Raw genomic sequence first — 26574 nt, 5'->3', positions numbered from 1 at the left:
GGGAAAATAGTTTGGCAGTTATTCAAAAAGTTAAACACAGTAATATGTGACTCAGTAATTCTACTCCTAGGTATATACATCTATGAGAAATGAAAACATATGTCTAAGCAAAAAGTTGTACACAAATGCTCACAGCAGCGTTATCTCTAAAAACCAAAAAGTGGAAGCAGTCCAAATATACCCATCAGTGGATGGATAAACAAAATACAGTACATTCATAAATCTGAATATTATTTAGCCATAAAAAGAAATGAAGTACTGATATATCCTACAATACAGGTGAACCTTCAAAACATGCTGAAAGAAGACTGAATAAAAGAGTATTTATTGTGTGATTACATTTATATGAAAGATCCAATATAGGGAAATCAGTAGAAATGCAAAACAGATTAGTGGTTGCTAGGGGAATGGGAAAGAGAGACTAGAGAATGAATATGGGTTTCTTTCTGGGATGATGAAAAAGTCCTGGAATTCAAGATGGTTACTGTTACATAGCTTTTGAATACAGTAAAACCATAAAATGTATAATGTAAAGGGCGAATTTTATGGTATGTGGATTACATCTCAAAAAAAAAATTGAAATCACTAAAGATTACAATAAGTTAATAAAAGACTTCCAGCCTCAAATTCTAAAAGTTGCTGAATCATAATCAAGACTGGAGGTAGGTAATTTGTAAAGAAATGCAAAACTCAGAATAAACAATAACAACACCTACAAACAGCTACCATTTGTTGCACAATAACTCTTGGCCTGGGACTCTAGGGGCTTTTTGATATATGTTGTCTTGTTTAACTTTTCACAAACCCCTAAAAGATACAGATGATACAACTAAGGACTAAGGTGACACAGTTATCCATCAACAGTTCTTAACCCAAGTCTCACTCTAAAGCCTATCAAATTAACCCTTAGAATGTGAGCTCCGAGGATTTTAAAATTTAGAGAATCAGTAAAGATATATTTATATTACTGATCAAGAGATCTAAGCTCAAACAAAGAGGTAAAGTTTATGGGTTTAATCATTGCCAAGCAAATGAGACTTTTAGAGCCACACACTAAGCCTGTGAGTGCTAAGCATTTTTTCAGACAAATCTCTATTCTCAATGAAGAAATGATCTACTGAGAAAATGCATCTGAAACAAAGAAAATAATCTTAAATATCCCAAACTCTAATCCCCATTCTAAGGTAAAGACCTTAAATGCTAGTAAAAAAAAAAAGGTGATTTATGCTTATTTTTATAAATACCACAACCTAAAACAAAGCTCACGCTTTCTTATCTCAGTATTTCAGTGCTATTTTATTAGAACTAGTATATAAATTCCAGTTTTAGATAAAATTAACTCATTTATTTAAATATTTTAAAATTTAAGGTAAAGTTGCAAAATTGTCACCAGCCTAACTCTGAAAGGAGTCATAGTGTAATTAATCAGAAAGAATATGTCAGCAATACTTATGTTAAAACTACTTTTGTCTGTATATGACTTAAGTTTTCAAATGATTATATACACAAAAAGTTAACAGAAGAACAGAATTTACATCAAAATTTACATGTATGCCTTCAGAGAAAATAGTGAGAATACTTTATACTGAATCTCACAACGAATGAATGAATAAAAGATACCAATTCACCAGGGAGGGTTCAAACATACTAATTCATGTGTAAAAGAAATCCCAGTATTTCCTGGTTATTTTTGATTCCAGAGGTGAATAATCTCAGTGTTTATAGCACTAAAAAAAAACCCCAAACCATTATTTTTGTTCCTTTAAAAATTTAGTCCTAACTTTGTCTTCAAGTGAAATAACGTACTGTACTCAAAATCATAGTATTTAGTAGCTGAACTAGTTAAAATCCAACTCTCTTAATTTATAAGGATTAAATTATCAATAAATAATTGGTTTCAAACTTCCACCAATAAAAAAGTAATTTGTACAACTTTGCCAAGTATTTACTCCCATTCATTTGTTTTAATCTTTCTTCCTCAAGCATACATCTTTACTCTCTCCCTTTATTATGTATTTGCTCAATCTTTCCGCAGAGATCGTTTCTCTCCCCATCTTTACCCTGGTCGCTCTCCATCCCCTTAATTTTTTTTTGTTCAAAGAATTAACCACTACCCAAGGTGGTACTGTATGTTTATTTGAACCTTTATTGACTATATCACTCACTAAAATGTAAGCTCAATGAGGATAACTAGTTTTAATATTGGGGTTTTTTTAATTTATAAAATGAGGTAGGGAAATAAACGAGTTTACTGTTTCCTTCAGTGCTAGAAATCTGACTTCTTTTAAATCTGATCATCTAGTATACTTGAGTCACTAGCCTTTGTAGCAAGCAAAACTTATATGAGACTAGGTAACTTTAATTTCTTTTAAATGACTAAGAATAACAATGAATTTTAGTTAAGTATTTCAGTCCTCTATGATTCTATACTTTCATAATTTGGTGCAAAATAAAGCTGCACATACCATGATTATACTATGAAGATTGACATACCATATAAATTTATCATTTAAACTAGTCAGAGAGTGGGAGTTAGGCACATGGGTGAAGAGGAGAGGGAAACACAGGCCTCCAGTTATGGAACGAGTAAGTGATGAGAATAAAAGGCACAGCATAAGGAACATAGTCAATGATATTGTAACAGTGATGTAAAAGGACAGAGGCAGCTGCACTTGTGGTGAACACAACATAATGTATAAACTTGTCAAATTACTATGTTGTACTGTATACCTGAAACTTATGTAATGTGTGTAAACTATACTCAAATTTAAACAAACAAAAAATAACAAACAAGCTAGTCAGAGACTCTGCTTCACACTTTAGTTCTGATTTACTGTCATCGGAATAGTGTTTTAATTACACATGTCAAGCATTCAAAATGTATTACTTGATTGCCTAACAGCAACAGCAGTAGTGTTAAATCTATGTAGGACTGATTTTTATTTATTTATCTCTATAACACTGTAGTTCACTCTAACTTAAGAAAAATCAACAATAGGGGCGCCTGGGTGGCTCAGTGGATTAAGCCGCTGCCTTCGGCTCAGGTCATGATCTCAGGGTCCTGGGATCGAGTCCCGCATCAGGCTCTCTGCTCAGCAGGGAGCCTGCTTCCTTCTCTCTCTCTCTCTGCCTGCCTCTCAGTGTACTTGTAATTTCTCTCTGTCAAATAAATAAATAAAATCTTTAAAAAAAAAAAAAAGAAGAAAAATCAACAATATACTGCCAAATATGTATTTCTTAAACTGAATTGGCTTAATGACAATAAAAATAACACATATGGACTCCATTAAACACCTTAAGTTAATTAAACTATAAGTACTGTGTGTTAAACTCTAAAAACGTAATTAGCTACAGTTAAAATAAATTTTCTCACCTACAGAATCCTGAAAGGTAGATATAACACTACTCTCATTTTATAGGTGAAGAAACAGATTTTTAAAAAGGTTAATTCATTTGCTGCTGGTGACTCAGTCAGCATTAAAAGACCTAAGTCCAAAATCACATACTTAAATCAAAAAGCCATACAGAAAAGCTAACTAGGTCCTCAGGTAAAAAAAAAAAAAAAATACATTTTGGGGGCGCCTGGGTGGCTCAGTGGGTTAAAGCCTCTGCCTTCGATTCAGGTCATTATCTCAGGGTCCTGGGATGGAGCCCCACATTGGGCTCTCTGCTCAGCAGGGAGCCTGCTTCCTCCTCTCTCTCTGCCTGCTTCTCTGCCTACTTGTGATCTCTGTCAAAAAAAAAAAAAAAAAAATACAATTTGTTTCACAATACTGTTAACACTAACACATCAATAAACAGCACAAAAGAAAACAAACAAAACCCAATCCTATGTAAAACTCAACATAGAACAAGAGAAAATTCGTTCTAAATTGCATTAGAATTACTAGGTTTAAAATTTTAAATATAATGCAGAAAAATTTTAGGATAAAATAACCTCAATGGCGTCATTCATCACAAAATAAAGCTACTACTACTTACTACGTGGCTTTTGCACTGCCTTGAACTGTTATAGTCAGAATAGGTATCCAAGTTCCTCTATATTCAAATGCTGGTAGCAAAGTAACACCTCCACCAATCCCCAACATTCCTGAGTTAGCTGGTGCTGAGACGGGGCCACCTGAGTTATTGTTTCCTATTAGACAAGGGAAAGAAAGCAAAGATACCAACTTACTAGTTAATTACGAATCCATAATACACAGACAACTGTTTAATTAAAGAAAATTTGTTCTATTAAGAAAGGATACCACACGAATAAATAAAGTTTATCAATCCTGCTTTGGCTATTAGAGGCTCTATTTCCCCAGAATACCATTTCCTATTTATTTATTTATTTATTTAAAGATTTTATTTATTTGAGAGAGACAGAGAGAGAGCGCGAGCAAGCACAGGCAGAGTGGCAGGCAGAGCCAGAGGGAGAAGCAGGCTCCCTGCCAAGCAAGAAGCCCAATGTGGGACTTAATCCCAGAATGCTGGGATCATGACCTGAGCCGAAGGCAGCCGCTTAACCAACTGAGCCATGCAGGCGTCCCCATTTCCTATTTTATAAGAAAGGTACTAATGAGTAAAACTACTGACAAATTTTATAATATACTTTTTGTTAGACCATTTTTTATCAGAGGTGAAAATAAAGAATTAAGAAACCATTAATCAGACAGTAGAAAGTAGAAGATAAACACAAAGAAGGCAAAAAGAAACAAGCCATATGTTGATTGCCAAACAAGTTTACCTATTTTTTTAAAAGAGAAATGAACAGACCTCCTAAGATGGTGAACCAAATTCTTTAAAGAGAGGCACAAAATGAAGATCCTTCTCTCTCTCTCCCTTTTTTTTTTTTTAATTTTAGTTATTTGAGAGAGACAGAGAGAGCAGAAGCAGGAGAAGAGCAAAGGGAGAGGGAGAAGAGGCACCCTGGGATCACCCTGCCTGAGCTGAAGGCAGACACTTAACTGACTGAGCCACCCAGGTGCCCCAAAATGAAAGTTCCTCTAAAATGAAAATAAACATCTAAACTCTTATTCTTAAGCGATTAGAGAACTTGAAAGTACAGTAAAGAAGGAAACATATTCTGGAAAGAAGTAAACATAGCTGCCTCAACGAGACTGAATTTTCTTTAAGTATAAACTCTTTACTATCAATACATTTAGGTAATCCAAATTTCTCCAGTAACAAAATTTCTATAAAATATCCTCTGGGAACAGTGAATTCAGGAAATCATGGCAGAATATAAAAAAACAAAATAAGAATTAGTCTTTACCAGCTTGGTTTGTTATAGCAGGATTTCCGGTAGGAGGGACAAGAAACAACGACTGTATAAAAGATCCCAGGGCATTCACAATATCACGAAAAACCTTGGTAGAATGCTGTTTCATATCATAGGACTGACAAAATGATCTGTAAAATAATTTTAAATGTTTCTGAGGAAAATACTTGAATATATTAAAATTTTTTAACATTTTTTATAGCAATTAATGTTCATATAATCAGCCTGAATGCTGTACTTAAAACTTCATCACACCTGAGTGATTTTACTAAGTTAGTAAAAAGGTTCAGACTGAGGTTAGTGTTATAAAAGATAAAAATCATCTTGGCCATATTAACCAATAAATTTGGATTGATGGCAATTACTACCCCTATTTTTCTTGCCCACCGCTCAGCTGTTTTACACACACACACCACTACCACTCCATTTATAAATAATACCCAGTTTTCTTTTTTTAGAAATCACTAATACTTGGGAATAAATACTTAAACTCTTCCTACTAGCAAACATTACCCTATCTATTTAGCAAAATATTGCTGAGGTTTTACCTTAAGAGCTGAGGCTGCACACAGAGTCTGTGTATTGATTCTACTGCAACAGCTCGTAACCACTGTGGTTTATCTGCATCCAGAAATTTCACCAGAAGTGACAGAAATATCTCACATTCAGTTACCTAAAAAGATTTTTAAATAATAATATCTTTAAACCTAAGATCAGAATTTATAAATTACATTCTTGTTCTTAGTGTAACGGACAAACCAGTAAAATCTTCCAATTTTAAATAAATTAAAATTTTTAATGGGGAGTAGAGAAAAAAGCAGACTATATAGGAAAAAGTTAACAATAAAAATAATCAGTATCTCTCTACATCCCTGAAAACACAAAAGTGATCTGCTCTCATGGTTAACCTTTTAACCTTATTCTTTAGAAAACACTATGTACCATTACACCATTCTCATTCCTGGCAGGTAGGATGTATCATATAAACTGCTAATAGAATGTATGTTCTACTCTTCAATAACACCACGTTTTCCCGTAAGTTCTTTTGCTGCTTAAACAGAGAGGCAATAAGCCTAAGCATGTTTAATATATATTTTCTAGTATAAAAACAAGCAGTTGACAGGTAAAAAGATACATACAGTATTTAGAACAAGGCCTGGTACATAGCTTTGCTTTGTAAGTATTAGTTACCATTACCAATATAAACCATCTCCTCTGCAAGTTCTTTGTAAATAAAAATGTCTGAAACACATTTTCACCATTATGTATTAAATGTCTGATAAATGAATAAACAACCAAAAAAAAAAAAGTAACCAGGTTTTTCAACAGTAAATGGATTACTTCTGTTGTACACTAACTGAGGACACAACAGGATATCTGGGAGCTAAGAACCTGACATTGTGATTACTAAGCCAAACTGGACCCTCCTTTTACTGTAGTACCTTCTTAGACGAATTAGCTAGGGGTATCCTGAAATGAGCGAGCATTACATGGGGCGAGAGGATGTTCACCCAAAGTCTTAGCAGCTGGTATTTTCTAATGCCTTTCAGTACTGTTAACTGAATGCTTAAAATCAGGACATGATCATGAAAGCAGGAGGGATAATTAAAAACTTTATCTGTGGACTGCTATGATTGGAGAAGTCATAAAACAGAGGTTTAGCAATGTTCTAATCATAAGACAGCTAAAAAGCACTAGATCAGAAATCAGATAGGCTCATCTTCTTTATCCACCAACTGAGTGGATGACAAGGTACATAACCTTCTTATAAATAAAGGATAAAATTATCTGTATCTTTCGGAGAAATCAAATCAGAAAACTGTAAGAATAAAAACATCCCCTAAACATGATAAAATTCATGCAAATGCAGAGCACATTATTTTTTCTATTAAACAAATGATCCTTTTAGTAAAGAACTGAAAAAGAATGTGGTGACTCACTGTACAAGTTGTATGTACTTGAGTTTTAACATTAGTGCATCCTCCAAATGGACACTACCTACTTTAGAGTGAAAATGAAATATGTATGTGGTAGAACTGAAGCCTCATCAGCTAGATTATGAGGCCAGAAAACAAAGACTCTCAGAAACATCATTATATCACAGCCAAAGGAAATACTGTTAAAAAAACTTGCCTTGAAGAGTGTATCATTTTCTCTCCTGTGGTAGACAGACTATAGCACAAATCAAACAATAAATTTATATTGTAGCCACTAAAACCTTGTGATCTGGGTAAAGGAGAGACTCTCTCCTGAGGTCTGGAACTTTGTTCTCCCTTCCTCCCTCGTTGCCAAGTGTGAAAGTCTGATCACAGAACTTGTGCTGAGGTCACTGCACTGTTCTCAATCAAGGACATCAAAGGAGGGTGCCTACTGTGAATCTGTTAAGCCTTTTCCCCCAAGAGGTGGAACTCAATAGGGCAACAGGTACTAAGATTGGCATCTATGGCCCAAGTCCAATTCCTTGTGGCATGAAGATACTTCATGAACTCCATTATAAGCATAAAGAGTGATAAATGTTTCTGAATTCCTAGTCTTTGGTAAAGCATAGTAGTCAAGAGACAACTGATGCTTTAAGTTAATCAAAATCATCCTGGTAGCAATTCTAATCACAGCATCACATGGATTTCTAACATATTATAACATAAGATAACTGCTGACTTAGGACACAATAAAGAAAGTCTGATAGAATATTTAAAATTGGCATTAGCAGCCTTGAAGAGAAAAGAAATGAGAACTAAGAAAACAGAGAAGTAGTAAAATGCACTGGAATTAACAGCAAGGGTTTTGGGGTCTAAAAAAATTCATTAACATCCCAGCTCTGTGGCTTAGAAGGTATAATCTCAGGCAAATTACATAAATATCCCAAGTCTCATTTTTTTTTTTAGCTGTAGTAAGGTCTATATGAATTAATATATGTAAAGCACTTTGTACAGTATCTAAAATAAATGCACTCAAAAACAGAAATTTCATCCAAAACCGAAATTCTGAAGAAGGTATCTATATCTATATCTCTGACAAAGTCACCAGATGAACTGCTACATAAGACAACCGGTGGACAGAAACCAAGTTCTTAGTCTGTTGGGATACTGTAACAAAAGACCACAGACTGGGTGGCTTAAATAACAGAAATTTATTTGGCACAGTTCTGGAGGCTAGGAGTCTGAGATCAGGGTGACACCATCACTGCGGTTTGCGTGAAAGCTCTCCTCCTAGCTTGCAGACAGCTGACTTATCACTGTGTTCTCACATGGCAGACAGAGCAAGAAAGCTCTCTAGTGTTCCTTCATATAAGGTCACTAGCGCCATCATGACAGCTCTACCTGCATAACCTTGTCTAACCCTAATTACCACCCAAAGATTCCATCTCCAAATACTACCATGTTAGGAGTTATGGATTAGGTCTGAGAAATCTACTGACAGTCTTATGAGTGTTCCCTTGCACATGACAAGTCATTTTTCTTTTGCAGCTCTAAAGATTCTCTGTAAGTTTTAGCAGCTTAATTATAATGGGTCTTGGTATAGCTCCCTTTGGATTAATCCTAGTTATAATTCTGAGCTTCATAAATTTATATGTTCCTTTCCTCTTCAAAATTGGGAAGTTTTTAGCCATTACTTCAAATAGGCTCTCTGCCCCTTTCTTTCCTCATCTGAGACTCCCATAATGTATTGTTAAGCAATAAGAAAAAAAATATATATATATTGGTCTCTGCTCCTGGTTTCTGACACAGAGCTCCTAAAATCCCTATAATTTCCTAAGTGATCAGAGCATCTGACACAGAGCTCCTAAGTCTCTTGGAATTTCCTAGATGAATAGTATCTTCCACTCTAATGAGGCAATTCTTAATGGATTACAGGAGACAGGCTGGATACCAGAAAAAACAATAATTAGAAGCTTCAGACTTTCAGCCCCGCCCTCATTCTCTGGAGAAGGGAAAATGGTAGAAACGGAGTTAATAATCCATCATGCCTACATGATGAGAATTACCGTAAAAATCCTAAAAGTACAGAGTTTAGAGAGCTTCCAGGTTGAGGAACATACATATACATGCCAAGAAAGTTGCACACTCCAACTTCATGGGGACAGAAGCTCCTGCTCTTGGGACTTTTCCAGACCTGCTCTTCATCTGCCTATCAGTAGTAGTATCCTTTTAAATATCCTTTGTAATAAACAGACAATAGTAAGTAAACTGTTCTCCTAGGAAACCCAAAGAACTTCCCATATACAGCCAAGTTACAATCTGTGGGTAAGTGGGCAACATATTATTAACAATTGGCATCTGCAATAGGGGGTGATCTTGTGAGACTGAGTCCTTAACTGTAGGGTCTATGCTAACTGTGGTTAGTATCAGAATTGAATTAAAATGTAGAATACCTGACTGTCAGAGAATTTGGTGATATGGGAAAAACTCCATTATGTCTCATGGATGAGGTGTTATGAGTGCGAGAGTATAGCCCAGTACATTTTTGCTAAACATGTGTATCTTGGTCTGCTGGATGGTATGCCATAAGTCTCTTACAGGCTCTTCATTCTTCATCTTCTTCTTTTTCTTCCCCTAATCTGGTAAATGCAAATGACTTGTCTTCAAGCTTGTTGATTCTTTCTTCTAGTCTACTGATCTAGTCTACTGCTGATCCCCTCAGTGCATTTTTCAATTCAGTTACTGTATTCTTCTGCTTTATATTTGTTTTATCCTTCTTTATAGTTTCTCTTTGATATTCTAATTTTGTTCATACACCACTTTCTTGATTTAATTTTAGTTGTCTGTATTCTTTTTGTTCACTCAGCATCTTTATGATTATTCTGAATTTTTGTCAGGTAATTCACTGACCTCCATTTCTTTATGGTTAGTTTCTGGAGATTAATTTTGTTCCTTGAATTGGGCCATGTTTCCCTATTTCTTTGTATGCCTTGTTATTTTGTTGTTGTTGTTGAAATCTGGGCATTTGAAAAAAGCCAACTCTTTTAGTCTTTAGGCAAAGACTTTCACCAATCAGTCAGGGATCCTCTCAAACCTCTTCTGTCCATTTGTTTATTTCCTCTGGGCTTGTGTGTGTAACTTCCCAGCTGAAGACATTTCCTTGTTTCTATTCAGGAGCTCCCCCTGGTGTATGTCTGCAGTATTACGCTCTCTGGGCAGCAGCAAGCAGCAGAACTTGTCTTTGTTCTGAGCAGAACTTGTCTTTTCCCGTCACTGCTACCTTTCCCATCAGTGCTCCGAGAATCAGGTGAGACAGAAACCAGTTAGCATACCTCAAAAAAGTTAGAATGGAGGATGCATATTTCATCTTTCTGCAACCTAAAGGAGAAACCACAGGTTGGGAGTTTTCTCATCACACCATGCTGTGCTCTTGTAAGGAGTGAGATGCGGTATGCAGCTAAGTGCAATAAGATTTCCTACCCACTCTAATGAACCTCTCTGCTTTGCCTTACACTTGTCTGGGGTGCTATAACCTCTCAACTGATAAGCTCTCACAGAGGTAATCTATGTACTGTTAACCTGGTGTTTCCGTGGGGGACAGAGGGGCTCAGCTTCATATTTCCAACATTTTGCTGATGTCACTCTGGTTTACATTTTTAAAAAGTTTCTTTGTGGACTGAAACAGACCATAAATAAATATAACTCAGAATATGTAACAGGCGACAGGTAAAAGCTCTCCATCTCTGGAAGAAATTAAGCTACCTTTCATTTATTTTCAGCAAGCGCCAGGAGACCTTTCAAAACTTTCAAAAGTTAATCTATGTAATGACTCACAAAATTTCCCTCCATTTCAATTGTATATAATTAGACAAAAAAGTACTGTTTTTTCAATTAAATATAATTATTGAAAATTATATCAAATACCATAAGTGTTGAGAACACTGTAATTTTTTAAAAGTTAACCCTTACATAGAAAGATGAAGCTATGAATTAAATTCCCAAACTTATGTACTGAAATATTCAATTATATGTTATTAATTTTGGTGGAACTAAAAAAGTCCAAGCCAACAATTATGAGTGTACCAAAAGACTCTTAAACTTCTGGGACCCAACTCTGATAATAACGGTGTCCCCCAAAAATAGCAATTTGTTTGAAGTGATTTGATTTCCAGTAAGTACTTCTACATTAAGTACATCAATATGTACTATAGGTATACTTTGTGTGGTCAGAAATAATTGTTAACTACAATGCTTATAAAGATGATTTCTAAATACACTGTGCACAAATGGATTTGGAATATGAAAAGAAAATTTATGACATGTTTATCATAAGTATTTTTAAAAGCCCTTTATTTTAAAAAGCTCTCCACAGAATTTAGTATAAACTTATCTGTTTGTTTGTAAAGTTGATGGTTAGCTCTAATATTTAGCACATCGACTGCTCACAGTGTTAGAAGTATTATAAATTTATATAGTTAACTATTTCATAATTATCAACAACCAATTATTCCTGTTAATTAAATAAGGATATAAACTAAAAAACTTTATAAGGATGAATTTCACATAACATAAAACTAAAAAAAAGTATTACACACCATTTCCTCTAAAAACTATTACATTGACATATTATGATAAGGAGTATCACAACATATCCTGCATTCATAAATTTATGCCAAATAAATACAATACTGGACTAGAAGTCAAAACAGTTGATTTCTAATCCTAGAGTTCACCAAATTTTTAACTTCTTTGCTTTAATTTGTTAAGATACATTAAATAGTATAAACAAAAGCAGCATAAACTGAAGATACTAAAATTTTAATTATCCCTCAAATGAGATAATTTGCTAATAAGCCAAATTTCTAAGCCATAAATTCTATACTGCCCTCAGATAAAAGGCCATGACTCCCCTTGACATACATTAAAAATACTATATAAAACATAAGCAAAAATCTAAGAAAGGATAGAATAAAGCCATAGAATAACTAGGAAAACACCTATAAATACTTTAAAAAAAATTCTGAAGTGTAAAAGCTGAATGCATTATAATAAATCATCATTTAAAGGGCACTACATGCAATTACACATACAAACACACATGAAAATTAGCACTTACCAAAAGGCTGTAAAATTGCTTAATTAGAACAGATACTACTCTGAGCAAACGCATGCAGATTGGAAAATATGGTTTTTCAACTGGTGCTGGAGAAGATGAAGAGCTGGAACCTTGTCTGAACTTTATATTTGGAGAAAAAAGTTTTATCACAAGAGGACATACTCTTTCTTTGAGAAGGAAACTAAACTCTTGGTGCTATTTGCAAAGATAAAAAAAAAAAAGAATTAATTTAGTTTATACTTAATACTTTTAAAACACAGACTTACTGGCAAATAAAATTTATTAATAATCAGCTTTATTACATGTTTAGTTTATTATTCTACAGTTTACACACAATTATGAAATTAGTGTTGCTCTTTCAGACTGTAAGATCAAAATGGTCATCAATATTTCAAAAAAATCTAATTTAAAAATGAACATTTAATGATTTGGAATTAAGAGGTTTATTATTAGGAACTGTGATTTTGGTAGAACACTAGCAATTCAAAACAAAGAAGAGAATAAAGAAGACAGATTACACAAATTCAAACAGCTAAAGCATTTAAAATAGGCTGCTGAAAGAAAACCAGGTAAATAAAATATGTTCTATAATTCATTAATTTTACTTTGTCAAGATAACTATTCTGTTCATGCATGGAAGTTTTTTTTTTTTTTTAAAGATCTTATTTATTTATTTGACAGAGATCACAAGTAGGCAGAGAGGCAGGCAGGGGGAGCTGGGGTGTGGGGGGAAAGCAGGCACCCTGCTGAGCGGAGAGGCCAATGCAGGGCTCAATCCCAGGACCCTGGGATCATGACCTGAGCCAAACGCAGAGGCTTTAATGCGCTGAGCCACCCAGGCACCCCCATGCATGGAAGATTTAATAATTAACTTAATATTTTGTTCTACTTAGATTGCTTGAACAGAACACAATAAGCTGATTTAAAAAGAAAAACAAAAACAACTCAATGACAAGCATAGTCACTATTTTTTTTAAGTTTTTATCTCTTCAATCTCTACACCCACCATGGAAATCAAACTCGACCCCAAGATCAAGAGTCACATGCTCCTCAACTAAGCCAGCCAAGAGCACTGCATAATTATTTTAAAGTCTGGGACTTCTTTTTCCATTTGAATTATCCAAAAGCACATAGCTACATAAGCAAGTAAAAATCAGTAGCAATTTTTCAGTTTTTTTTTTTTTAAGATTTTATTTATTTATTTGACAGAGAGAGAGAGATCACAAGGAGGCAGAGAGGCAAGCAGAGAGGTGGGAGGGGGGAAGCAGGCTCCCTGCCGAGCAGAAGCCCAATGCGGGGCTCGATCCCAGGACCCTGAGACTATGACCTAAGCTGAAGGCAGAGGCTTTAACCCACTGAGCCACCCAGGTGCCCCAATTTTTCAGTTTTTAAATATTATAATAAACAGCTCACATACCAAATTCCCTCAGACACCCACAGATTGGAAAATGCCTCACTAGATGGTCTCTAGGAACTCCTTCTAATGTTAAAATTTCAAAGTGCTAGGGCACTACAATAATGTAAGACAACACTAAATTATCACATCTGAAGTCTAATGCTGTAATTCTTTCAATCCTCTCACATGGGAAAAAGAATACATGGTAATTTCTTGGAAAATACCGTGAAAAAATATGATTTATTTTGTTGCAAGATACTACAAATGGCTTACTTGTAAAAAGACCTGTGGAAAATCATTCAGGACTGACTCAAGTAATTCAAGGCCAAATGTTCGAGTCATTTCTGTCATGCCTACTAGCCAGTAAGGAGCATCAGCATTAACCAACTGACAAAGGTCCTGGGAAAATAAGTTAAAAAAAAAAAAAAAAGAAAAGAAAAATAAATAAAACATTCACATGCTGGAATGAAACATGCTTTTTAAAATTCATAAAATTTTTTAAAGTTATCTCTTCTTATATAGTTGTTTTTACTCCTTAGAAACTAAGCACTGGTAATTCAATTCTGAAAAACTATATACTTGATTATATAAGTAAACTTTAAAAGAATCATATAACTATTGACAATACATAAGGTACACAGATAAATAGTTAATAGTCTTTTAATGAAAAACCACTTAAAATAACCCTTTAATAAAAATTAGTAAAATGTTCAGGGCAGATAAATCTTATTTTACTTAAAAGATATATTCATGACAAGTAACATGAAAATCAGGTATTTGTATATAAAATTACAGTGTTAGACCAAAGACTTATTAGTTAAATTTTTATGTTACAGAAATTATTTTCTAGTCATCCCTAATATGCCTCTCTTTCTAGTTCTGGGCTTAATTCATTTTATTTCCTTAAAGTGAAATGTTTTATCATGTTCCTTAGCTATAGATGCCCTTTAATGTTTTAGAACATTTTCAAAATACTACTTTTGACCCTTTAAAATTTGACAATTTAAAAAGCTGACACTTGAAAAATTAAATCAGACATAAAATTCCAAAATCAAAAATTCATACAAAACTATATTCTATAATAAAATCACTTTTATCAACTGAAATACCTGGAAAAGCATATATGCATCTTTAGCACAAGGTTTGAGGGTGCTGACAGATCTTCTGTTACTATTTCCTTGGACCAGCACTGGTTGTTCTATAATATCTGCAATCAAAATAAGATGGGTTTCAGCGGTTTATAATGACTTTAATAAATCATATATACTATTTAAAATAAATACATGTTTGTGAAATTATAAACATTTCTTAAATGTAGGCTCAGTATTATGCCTCCAAAATGGGAAAAAAAATTAGGAATTTATTGTTATATAGAATGCCATAAAAACTACTCTTTACTATCTTATGTCATTTTAATAAGTTTAGCATCTTTATCCATACATTTGATTTTCCCAGTCTCCCTTTTCCCAATCCCTTTATTTAATGGAGTTGAAATTCACATGATCTCTGAATGTGCCTTTAAAAATCAAGTACATAGAAGTTTACCACATGGTTAATTCCTATATCACCTCAGTATAAACGAAGAATTAATTGCTTGATCTGCCACAATTGGGGGAGGAGTTAAGATGGCAGAGAAGTAGCAGGCTGAGAGGACATCAGGTAGCAAGATATCAGCTAGATAGCTTATCAAACCATTGCGAACACCTACAAATCCAATGGGAGACTGAAGAGAAGAAGAGCAACAACTCTAGAAACAAAAGAAAATCGACCACTTTCTGAAAGGGCGGACCAGCAGAGAAGTGAATCCAAAGCGACGGGAAGATAGACTGCAGGGGGAGGGGCCGCTCCCATCAAGCGGCAGAACAGCGGAGTAGAAAATCAGGGCTTTTGAAAGTCTGCTCCAATGAGGGACTTTGCTCCAGAGGCTAGACCAAGGTGAAGCCCACACGGGATCAGCATGGCTCCAGGTCCCAGGGGCTCACAGAAGGGTGGGAGTTGTCTGAGTGTTGGAGAGCTCGCAGGTATTAGAGCAGGAAAGCCGGCTACAGAGACAGAGCTGAGGAGTGAGCTCTCAACTCAGGGTTACCCTGAACCGTAATCCGTGGCACAGCTACTGCTCCGTGAATGAGGTCCCCACAAGACCCGGGGAGACACCCCCTGGGGGAGCTCAGGGATCTGCAGGGTTTGGAGACTCCAGGCGGAGCTGTGTGCCAGAGACAGAGACGCTTGGTAACAGGCTGGGTGAGCTCGGAACAGGGCTGAAGGCCAGGGAGACCGGAGTGATTGAGTGCTTTTCTCTGAGGGTGCACTGAGGAGGCACCCCGACCTCTCAGCAACTCCAGGCCAGAGATTGGGAAGCTGCCATTTTCATTCCTGTCCTTCTGAACTCTACAGAAAGCGTTTAGGGAACAAAAGCTCCCAAAAGCGAACCCAAGTGGATTACTTAGCCTGGCCCCTGGTAAGGGCGGTGCAATTCCACCTGGGGCAAAGACACTTGAGAATCACTACAACAGCCCACTCCCCCAGAAGATCAACAAGAAATCCAGCCAAGACAAAGTTCACTTACCAAGGAGAACAGCGAATTCCAGAGGAGGAGAAAGCAAAGAATGGAATTCATGGCTTTCTCCCCATGATTCTTTAGTCTTGCAGTAAATTAATTTTTTTTTCTTCTGCTAAATTATTTTTAATTTTTACCCTTTCCGCTTTTAATGTTTTTAAACTAGTTTATCTTAACAATACCTTTCATTAAAAAAAAAATAATCTTGGGCGCCTGGGTGGCTCAGTGGGTTAAGCCGCTGCCTTCAGCTCAGGTCATGATCTCAGGGTCCTGGGATCGAGTTCCGCATCGGGCTCTCTGCTCAGCAGGGAGCCTGTTTCCTCCTCTCTCTCTCTGCCTGCCTCTCTGCCTACTTGTGATCTCTCTCTGTCAAATAAATAAATAAAATCTTTAAAAAAAATAATCTTTTTTGAACCTTCATTATTATAGTCATATTTTATCCTTCATTGTATCTAACTTTATTTTTTTGTATACACATAGGGTTTTTTCTTCTAAAAAATTTGGGGTACAACTTCTTCTAAAAGATCAAAATATACCCTAAATCTAGCTCTGGGCTTGTTCTAGTCTCCAACTTAAGCAAATTCTCTCCACTTTCTTTTTCTTTATTCTCCCAACCAACTTCCTTTATTAACTCTTTTAGAAATTAAAAAAAATTTTTTTTTCATCTTTATAGGCATAATCCATCCCTTTATTGTGTTTACCCTTATATATGCTTTTCATTCTTTAAAATTTCAGGAGGTAAGTTCTTCTAAGAGACCAAAACACTGCCAAAATTAAGTGGGTCACCCTGTTCTAGTCATCAGTCTAATATATATATTATTTTCTTTTTAGTATTTTTTTCATTTGTTTTCTTTTTCTAACTTTTTCTTTTTCTGAACTTCTTTTTATCCCCTTTCTCCCCCCACCATTTGGGGTCTCTTCTGATTTGGTTAAAGCACACTTTCCTGGGGTCTTTGCCACCCTTTTAGTATTTATCTGCTCCTTCATATATTCTTTTTTTTTTTTTTTTAAGATTACTTATTTATTTATTTGACAGACAGAGATCACAAGTAGGCAGAGAAGCAGGCAGAGAGAGAGGAAGGGAAGCAGACCCCTTGCTGAGCCGAGAGCCCAACGTGGGACTTGATCCCAGGACCCTGAGGTCATGACCTGAGCCAAAGGCAGCGGCTTAACCCACTGAGCCACCCAGGCACCCCTCCTTCATATATTCTTATCTGGACAAAATGACAAAGCGAAAAAACTCACCACAAAAAAAAGAACAAGAGGCAGTACCAAAGGCTAGGGACCTAATCAATATGGACATTGGCAATATGTCAGATCTAGAGTTCAGAATGATGATTCTCAAAATTCTAGCCAGGCTCCAAAAAGGCATGGAAAATATTAGAGAAACCATCTCCAGAGAGATAAAAGCCCTTTCTGGAGAAATAACTAAAATATAACCAAGTTGAAATCAAAAAAGCTATTAATGAGGTACAATAAAAAAATGGAGGCTCTTACTGCTAGGATAAATGAGGCAGAAGAGAGAATTAGTGATATAGAAGACTAAATGAAGAGAATGAAGAAGCTGAGTAAAAGAGACAAACAAATACTGGACCATGAGGGGAGAATTCGAGAGGTAAGTAACACCATAAGACAAAACAACATTAGAATAATTGGGATTCCAGACGAAGAAGAGAAAGGGGAGCAGAAGGTATATTGGAGAGAATTATTGGAGAGAATTTCCCTAATATGGCAAAGGGAACAAGTACCAAAATCCAGTAGGTGCAGAGAACCCCCCTCAAAATCAATAAGAATAGGTTCATACCCCATCACCTAATAGTAAAATTTACAAGTCTTAGCGACAAAGAGAAAAATCCTGAAAGCAGTCAGGGAAAAGAAGTGTGTAACATACAATGGTAAAAATATTAGATTGGCAACGGACGTATCCACAGACACCTGGCAGGCCAGAAAGAGCTGGCATGATATATTCAGAGCACTAAATGAGAAAAACATGCAGCCAGGAATACTATATCCAGCTCGGCTATCATTGAAAATAGAAGGAGAGATAAAAAGCTTCCAGGACAAACAAAAACTGAAAGAATTTGTGAACACCAAACCAGCTCTACAGGAAATATTGAAAGGGGTCCTCTAAGCAAAGAGAGACCCTGTAAGTAGTAGATCAGAAAGAAATAGAGACAATATATAGTAACAGTCACCTTACAGGCAATACAATGGCACTAAATTTATATCTCTCAATAGTTACCCTGAATGTAAATGGGTTAATGCCCCAATCAAAAGACCCAGGGTATCAGAATGGATAAAAAAACAAAACCCATCAATATGCTGCCTACAAGAAACTCATTTTAGACCCAAAGACACCTCCAGATTTAAAGTGACGAGGTGGAAAACAATGTACCATGCTAATAGAAATCAGAAGAAAGCTGGGGGGGGGGGGGACTGGGTGGCTCAGTGGGTTGAGCCGCTGCCTTTGGCTCAGGTCATGATCTCATGGTCGTGGGATCGAGTCCCATGTCGGGCTCTTTGCTCAGCAGGGAGCCTGCTTCCTCTTCTCTCTCTCTCTGCCTGCCTCTCTGTCTACTTGTGATCTCTCTCTGTCAAATAAATAAATAAAATCTTTAAAAAAAAAAAGAAGAAGATGAAGAAAGCTGGGGTGACAATCCTTATATCAGATCAATTAGATTTTAAGCCAAAGACTATAATAAGAGATGAGGAAAGACACTATATCATACTCAAAGGGTCTGTCCAACAAGAAGATCTCACAATTTTAAATATCTATGCCCCTAACGTGGGAGCAGCCAACTATATAAACCAATTAATAACAAAATCAAAGAAACACATCAACAATAATATAATAATAGTAGGGAACTTTAACACTCCCCTCACTGAAGGGACAGATCATCCAAGCAAAAGATCAACAAGGAAATAAAGGCCTTAAATGACACACTGGACCAGATGGACATCACAGATCTATTCAGAACATTCCATCCCAAAGCAACAAAATACACATTTTTCTCTAGTGCACATGGAACATTCTCCAGAATAGACCACATCCTGGGTCATAAATCAGGTCTCAACCAGTATCAAAAGATTGGGATCGTTCCCTGCATATTTTCAGACCACAATGCTCTGAAGCTAGAACTCAATAGTAAGAGGAAATTTGGAAAGAACCCAAATACATGGAGACTAAACAGCATGCTTCTAAAAAATGAATGGGTCATCCAGGAAATTAAAGAAGAATTGAAAAAATTCATGGAAACAAATGATAATGAAAACAATGGTTCAAAATCTGTGGGACACAGCAAAGGCAGTCCTGAGAGGAAATATATAGCAATAAAAGCCTTTCTCAAGAAACAAGAAAGGTCTCAGATACACAACCTAACCCTATACTTAAAGAAGCTGGAGAAAGAACAACAAAAAAAGCCTAAACCCAGCAGGAGAAAAGAAATCATGAAGATCAGAGCAGATACCAATGAAATAGAAACAAAAAACAAAAAACAAAACAAAACAAAAAAAACAATAGAACAAATCAACGAAACTAGGAGCTGGTTCTTTGAAAGAATTAATAAGATTGATAAACCCTTGGCCAGACTTATCAAAAAGAAAAGAGAAAGGACCCAAATAAATAAAATCATAAATGAAAGAGGAGAGATCACAACCAACACCAAAGAAATACAATGATCTGCCACAATTACTACATTAGCTATAGGTACTGACTAGCTAAGCATCAGCTAGAAAGTTGTTTCCTAACTCAACATTTCTTTGAATACTAATAAGATACCATTTCTGCAAATTATGACAGCCTATTTTGAATAAATGTTGACTTAATGACTATTTGAAAAAAAAAATGAGGTTTTAAGTATTTCTTCCTTATTAGAAAGTATTAAATGAGATACTGGGTTTTAGAGACACACAGCTAAAACTACCAATCCAGGAATCACACTGAAGTTACGAATACATAACACATCCAAACTGGAGAACTGCGGTTTTACCCTGTAACTTTAATTCCTTAATATTTCAAACTCTAGAACTCAACCTGCATTTACCCTGAGAAAAAAAAGCAGAAAAACCAACACACCAAACTAAGTGGAAAAATTCTAATAAGCCAAAAGATTAAGAATGTCTGAAACTTAAAATATGACCACTGGTTAACCTTAGCAAAAGTAAAGAAATTATTAGGATAGGCCTCATTACCAATTATTTACCAGTATTGCCATTTTTTACCAATAATACCAAAAGAACCTCAAATGAAATGACAGACAGCATAACATTAAGAGTTGGGGGTAGGGGGATTTCTCAGGGATTTTCCCTGTGTAAAAGGGAAAAATAGTTTAATCTTTTGTTTCTTGAGTACATAAGCAGAAAGGATGTCATGATGGTAGTACCTTATGATCTTTTCAACTAATCATGGGGAATAACTTAATTTCATCCAATAACAAATGAATAAAACATAATTTCTATAGTTAAAAATTATCAAACTATAAAAACTACTACAGGAATAGTATCTTCAGCTCTCTGACATGTTCCTAAGTTTTTAGGAAATTTTTTTAAAAATCACAAAGAAAGATGTTTATAATTACAATAAAAGTATCTAATGAAAATATGAAAAGATAATCTTACATTACATAAAATCCTTCATTAATACATGCTAATAGGCACAGACTAAAATTCATGTGAGGGAAACCCACTCTTGGAAATTTACCTTAAGGAATTAATTCAAATGGGAAAAAGTATATAGGAGGACACTCAAAAGAGTACTTAAATACTAAACACAATGTAAGTATCCAATAGGAAACTAGTTCATTAAACTCAGAATAGTCACAAAACATAGCGCATCCATTAAAATTTAAATTATAGGGCACCCACATAGCTCAGCTGGTTAAGTATCTGCCTTTGGCTCGGGTCATGATCCCAGGGTCCTGGAATTGAATCCCACATTGGGCTCCCTGCTCCTCTCTCCCCCTTACTCTACTGATGCTCCCTTGCTCTTTCTCTCCCTCTCTCTCAAATAAATAAAATATTTATTAAAAATAAGTAAATAAAATAAAATTTAAATAAAAGAATAACATGAAAAATTCATATAATGTAATGTCTAGCTAAAAATATATATAATGCGGTATTTGATACAAAATGTGAAATTAGGGGCACCTGGGTGGCTCAGTGGGTTAAAGCCTCTGCCTTTGGCTCAGGTCATGATCCCAGTGTCCTGGGATCAAGCCCTGCATAGGGCTCTCTGCTCGGCAGGGAGCCTGCTTCCTCCTCTCTCTCTCTACCTACCTCTCTGCCTACTTGTAATCTCTCTCTGTCAAGTGAATAAATAAAATCTTTAAAAAAATAAATAAATAAAATTTTAAAAATGTGAAATTATACATAATTAAAAATAAACATGGAAAATAAAGAGTTTATTCTTGGGGTGATAATACTGTTGAGGATTTAGGTTTTTGAACTGCCAATGTCAATATAACAATATTTGTAAAGTATTCTAGTTTTTAGGCAACCTAAGTTCACAGGGCAAAGACTGAAAATCAAAAGAGAAATCATGGGTCGAAGAACCACACACTGTGAAAAGGAAACCAGTTTTATCACTCTACCTCTGTGTCGTTCATCTTCAGCAACCATCCTCTCAAAAACAACAGTAACAACTTGTCGCACTGTAGCAGCAGCTGTATTATTTGTAATGTTATCTTTTGTAAAGTGTAGTCGAAAACAAAGAACAATTGCCTAAAAGAAGAATTTGCATTTAGTGAAATAGGACTGAAGAACAGAGTAACTATTTATTTGATATAACCCAAAACTAAGTAATTTCTTCAGCTGTTTCAATCACAGATACTAAAATTTCCACCCTCTTATATATACAATAAAACCACTAAAATCCTTGGATTTTGAAATAATTCAAACTAAATATACAGCCACATAAGATTATGTTACATAATGTGAAACATGCGCTTCACAACTTGGTTCTTTTAACATGCATATAAAAATGTGCTGTGATGGGGGCACCTGCGTGGCTCAGTTGGTTAAGGTGTCTGCCTTTGGCTCAGGTCACAATCCCAGGGTCCTGGGATCAAGCCCTACATCGGGCTCCCGGCTCAGTGGAGAGCCTGCTTCTCCCTCTCCTCTCTGCTCCTGCTCTTACTGTCTCTGTCTCTCAAATAAATAAAATCTTTTTTAAAAAAGTACTGTGCTTTATTTCCCCAGAATGACTTGTTTTGCAAATAACAAGTATTCAAAGTTTTTTATATCACTAAGTCATCTGAAGATATATTATATAAATATGCTAAGCATATAAATGAATAAAATTATAATTTTTTAAAGGAGTCATTCTTTTTAAAAATCAACTTCAGGTTGATTAAGGTACAGTTTTATACAATAAGCTGTATCTCTTGGGGGCGCCTGGGTAGCTCAGTTGGTTGGGCAACTGCCTTCGGCTCGGGTCACGATCCCAGGGTCATAGGATCGAGTCCCACATCGGGCTCCCTGCTCAGCAGAAAGTTTGCTTCTCCCACTAACCTCTCTACTCTCATGCTCTCTCTCTTTCATTGTCTCTCTCTACCTTTCAAATAAATAAATAAAATATTAAAAAAAAATAAGCTATATCTCTTTAAGGTATTTAATTTGGTGAGTTTTCATAGTTATAGTCACCCATGAAACTACTGCCACAATTGGGTTACAAGACAGTTTCAACACCCTAAAAGTCTCCCTGTGTTCTTCTGTGCTCCACTTTTTCCTCCATCTTTGGTTCTAGGCAACCACCATCTTGCCTCTTTCACTACAGATAAACTGGCATTTTCTACAAACAGCATTTCATCATTCAGTATGCACTGTTTCTGTGTCTGGTTTCTTTTACTTGTAATATTTGTAAAATTTATTCATGTTGTTCTTTGAATCAACAGTTTGTACTTTTTGATTCCTGAACAGTACTTCATAGTATAGGCATACCAAATATTTTGCTTACCCATTCATCTGCTAATGGATATCTAAGTTGCTTCCAGTTTTTAGCCATTGTGAATAAAGCTGCTGTGAATATCATATACAAATCTTTCTAAAGACATGTTTTCCTTTACCATGGATAAGTAATTAGAAGTGAAAAGGCTGGATCATACAGTAAGTACAGGTTAAACTTTTAAAGAAAATGCTAGTTCTCCAAAGTGATTTTATTTTATTTTTTTTTAAAGATTTTATTTATTTATTTGACAGAGAGAAATCACAAGTAGATGGAGAGGCAGGCAGAGAGAGAGAGAGGGAAGCAAGCTTCCCACCGAGCAGAGAGCCCAACGCGGGACTTGATCCCAGGACCCCGAGACCATGACCCGAGCCGAAGGCAGCGGCCTAACCCACTGAGCCACCCAGGCGCCCAGTCTCCAAAGTGATTTTAAACTCCTACCAGCAGTATGTGTGATTTCAGCACTTTCACACATCATCAACAATACTTGATATGGTTGGTCTTTTTCAATTTTAACTACTCTAATGGATATGTAACGATACCTCTCTATAGTTTTAATTTGCTTTTCCCTGATAACTTACGATGCTGAGCCACTTTCCATGTATTCAATAGCCATCTTATTTTGTCAAGGGTCTATTAAAAAATTAGTGCAGGGGTGCTGGGGTGGCTCATTTGGTTATGCATCTGACTCCTGATTTCCAGTTACGTCATGATCTCAGGGTCATGAGATTGAGGCCTGCATCCAGCTTCACAATCAATGAGGAGTCTGCTTGAGATTCTTTCCCTCTGCCCCTCTCCCCACTCAGCACTCTTTCTCTCTCAAATAAATACATAAATCTTTAAAAAAAAATGTCTGTTTTTGTCTTGGGTGGTTATCTTATGAATGAGTTGTAAGTGTTTTTTTTTTAAGATTTTATTTATTTATTTGACAGAGAGAGATCACAAGTAGGCAGAGAGGCAGGCTGAGAGGAGGAAGTAGGCTCCCTGCTGAGCAGAGAGCCCGATGCGGGGCTCGATCCCAGGACCCTGGGATCATGACCTGAGTCAAAGGCAGAGGCCTTAACCCACTGAGCCACCCAGGCACCCCGAGTTGTAAAAGTTTTTTATACACTCTAGATAAAAGTCCTTTGTGAGATATTTCTGAATATTTTCCCCCATTCTGTGGCTTTTCTATGGTTCACAGATTTTTTTTTTTTAATCTACCTAAAGCATCTCTACCTAAAGGTCACAAAAATTTTCTCCTATGTGATTTTCCAAAAGTTTTAGTTTTAAAGAAGCCATGTTTGGAGAAAAACATAATGGTAGTCTAAATACTATATTTATCATATTAATTACATTAAAATTTTAAAGGAAACAAGCTTTTTATATCAATATTACTGTTTCAATTTCAACATAAAGGAAAGGTTTATGTTATATAGAAGCTTTCATAGTACTCAATTTGGTATTATTTCTTTATACTTCACTTTTCATTCCAAAATATTCCATTTCCAAATTAACCAACAAATGCAAGCCCTGCATTTAATTTTAAACTATAATAGTTCTTATTGCTTTGGTAGGTTAAATGACAGCATTTTATAAACTCTTAAATATATTGTATCGGAACAATAATTTGATAGGTAGAAACCAAAAGGGATGACATACAACAAAAGAATACACAAAAATACCTAAAATGTTTTATAAAATAGCAGGTAACTTAAAATAAGCTATTTGCAAATGAGCAAAATCTCATTATGACCAAAGAACATCAAATGAATAACTCAAAAAGACAGATCTATTCTCTGTAGAGTATATACAGCTTAATGTGACAGTACCCTTTTCTACTTTAATACCCATCCACTTTTTAAAGGTATGCAAATTATAATGGAACTACTATTGAAAGTCCAACAAATTTCTTAAACAATAAATGATTAACTAAAGATTATTCTTTATATTATTCTCTGTACTTTCTGTTTTTTAGAAATAAATCATAGTTTTAAAAAATCTTTTTAAAGAGTGACATAATAGAACAGCTGTTAACATGTTCCAAAGAGGGTAGGAATGGGGAAGAAATGAGAAACCCCTACCATACATGCAGCTTTATCTAGTATAAATGCCAAAAGGATACTTTCCCAACTACTTAAGAAAGAGATTTAAACACTCTGGCTTACATATCACATAGATGTAAAATTTTAAAAGGTGGGAAGAAGAGCTATCACAGGCATACCCAACGCAATGAGAACATGGATATCTCCAAACATTTTATCTTTCTATTCCTATTTTTTTTTTTAAGGATTTATTTATTTATTTGACAGAGAGAGATTACAAGTAGGCAGAGAGGCAGGCAGAGAGAGAGAGGAGGAAGCAGGCTCCCTGCTGAGCAGAGAGCCCGATGCGGGACTCGATCCCAGGACCCTGAGATCATGACCTGAGCCGAAGGCAGCGGCTCAACCCACTGAGCCACCCAGGCACCCTCTATTCCTATTTTTCTGCCAATTTTCTCTTATTCCCAACAGGCTCTGCTCTATTACGTAACCTGATTTCAATTCTAATCTGGGGGAAATAAGGCCACAGTGGTTTTTAATGTGCAATGTCCATTATCATGATAGCTACAGGGAAGTTGCTTTTGGTACAAACAGTACCAGGCTTTCCTCTTTCAGTGAACTTATTCAAATACAGTCTCAAAGCACTTAGAAACTTTGACAACAGGTTTCCTACCTTAGAGAGTGACTCATCATGAACTACTGTATTGGTTGTTAAAAGAACAAGAACTGTTTGAAGTAGCTTAAGTTCTTCAAGACTGTTTTCCATTAGCTGCCAAAGCATATTAATTATATTTCCAGCTGCAGTCTGTAAAATAATGGGTTGAATTATTGTCAGCAAATAAAATATAAGGTGTTTAAGTCCCTAAATAAAAAAAGATATAAAAATATTACCTCTTCTGGTGTTTCTTGATCATTAACAACAAAACCCATGTTTCTAGCTCTAAAGATCAAAACACATCTCTTAACTAATTTGAGATTCACAGCTAATTAATTTTCTTCTAAAAAAATAAATTGTTTTAAAATATACCATTTGAATATATGCAAATAGTTGCATACAGTTCTGGGATACCTAGTCAAAATCAAAGCTCATTTCTACAATATGGGTATATTTCGTTTGGGCACTTATACAGACATACACAAATTAACTGAGAATGCTACTATTTCACATATTATTCCATTTATAATACGTATACAAAAAACAAAATGCAACTCAAATTAACAACACATTTATAAAGTCAATTAAATCTGACAGTGTTTTGAATGTTACATTACAGGTAAAAGACTGTATCACTTCTATTAAAGTAACTTATGGAGTACAAAGTTAAGGTAACATTACTACATTTGAAAGCAGGATGCAGATTT

At 35.4% G+C, this 26574-nt stretch overlaps 1 protein-coding gene across 8 annotated transcripts in view; it reads right to left on the bottom strand.

Moving 5' to 3' along the window:
* MON2 (MON2 homolog, regulator of endosome-to-Golgi trafficking) overlaps positions 1 to 26574 on the bottom strand; it is a 111053-nt gene that overhangs the window by 58266 nt on the left and 26213 nt on the right. For all 8 annotated transcript variants that reach the window (XM_082742505.1, XM_082742509.1, XM_082742504.1 and 5 more), the window contains 8 exons: positions 25886 to 26017; positions 21840 to 21969; positions 14804 to 14901; positions 13968 to 14093; positions 12299 to 12493; positions 5812 to 5936; positions 5258 to 5394; positions 3982 to 4135 (listed from right to left, as the gene is read on the bottom strand). In XM_082742505.1, the coding sequence (XP_082598631.1) occupies positions 3982 to 4135; positions 5258 to 5394; positions 5812 to 5936; positions 12299 to 12493; positions 13968 to 14093; positions 14804 to 14901; positions 21840 to 21969; positions 25886 to 26017 (1097 nt within the window). The remainder of the gene's footprint in view (positions 1 to 3981; positions 4136 to 5257; positions 5395 to 5811; positions 5937 to 12298; positions 12494 to 13967; positions 14094 to 14803; positions 14902 to 21839; positions 21970 to 25885; positions 26018 to 26574) is intronic.

This window comes from Mustela nivalis (genome assembly GCF_964662115.1).
Source record: "Mustela nivalis genome assembly, chromosome: 7".
NCBI classification, from domain to species: domain Eukaryota; kingdom Metazoa; phylum Chordata; class Mammalia; order Carnivora; family Mustelidae; genus Mustela; species Mustela nivalis.
This window is presented reverse-complemented; position numbering and strand designations above follow the sequence as displayed.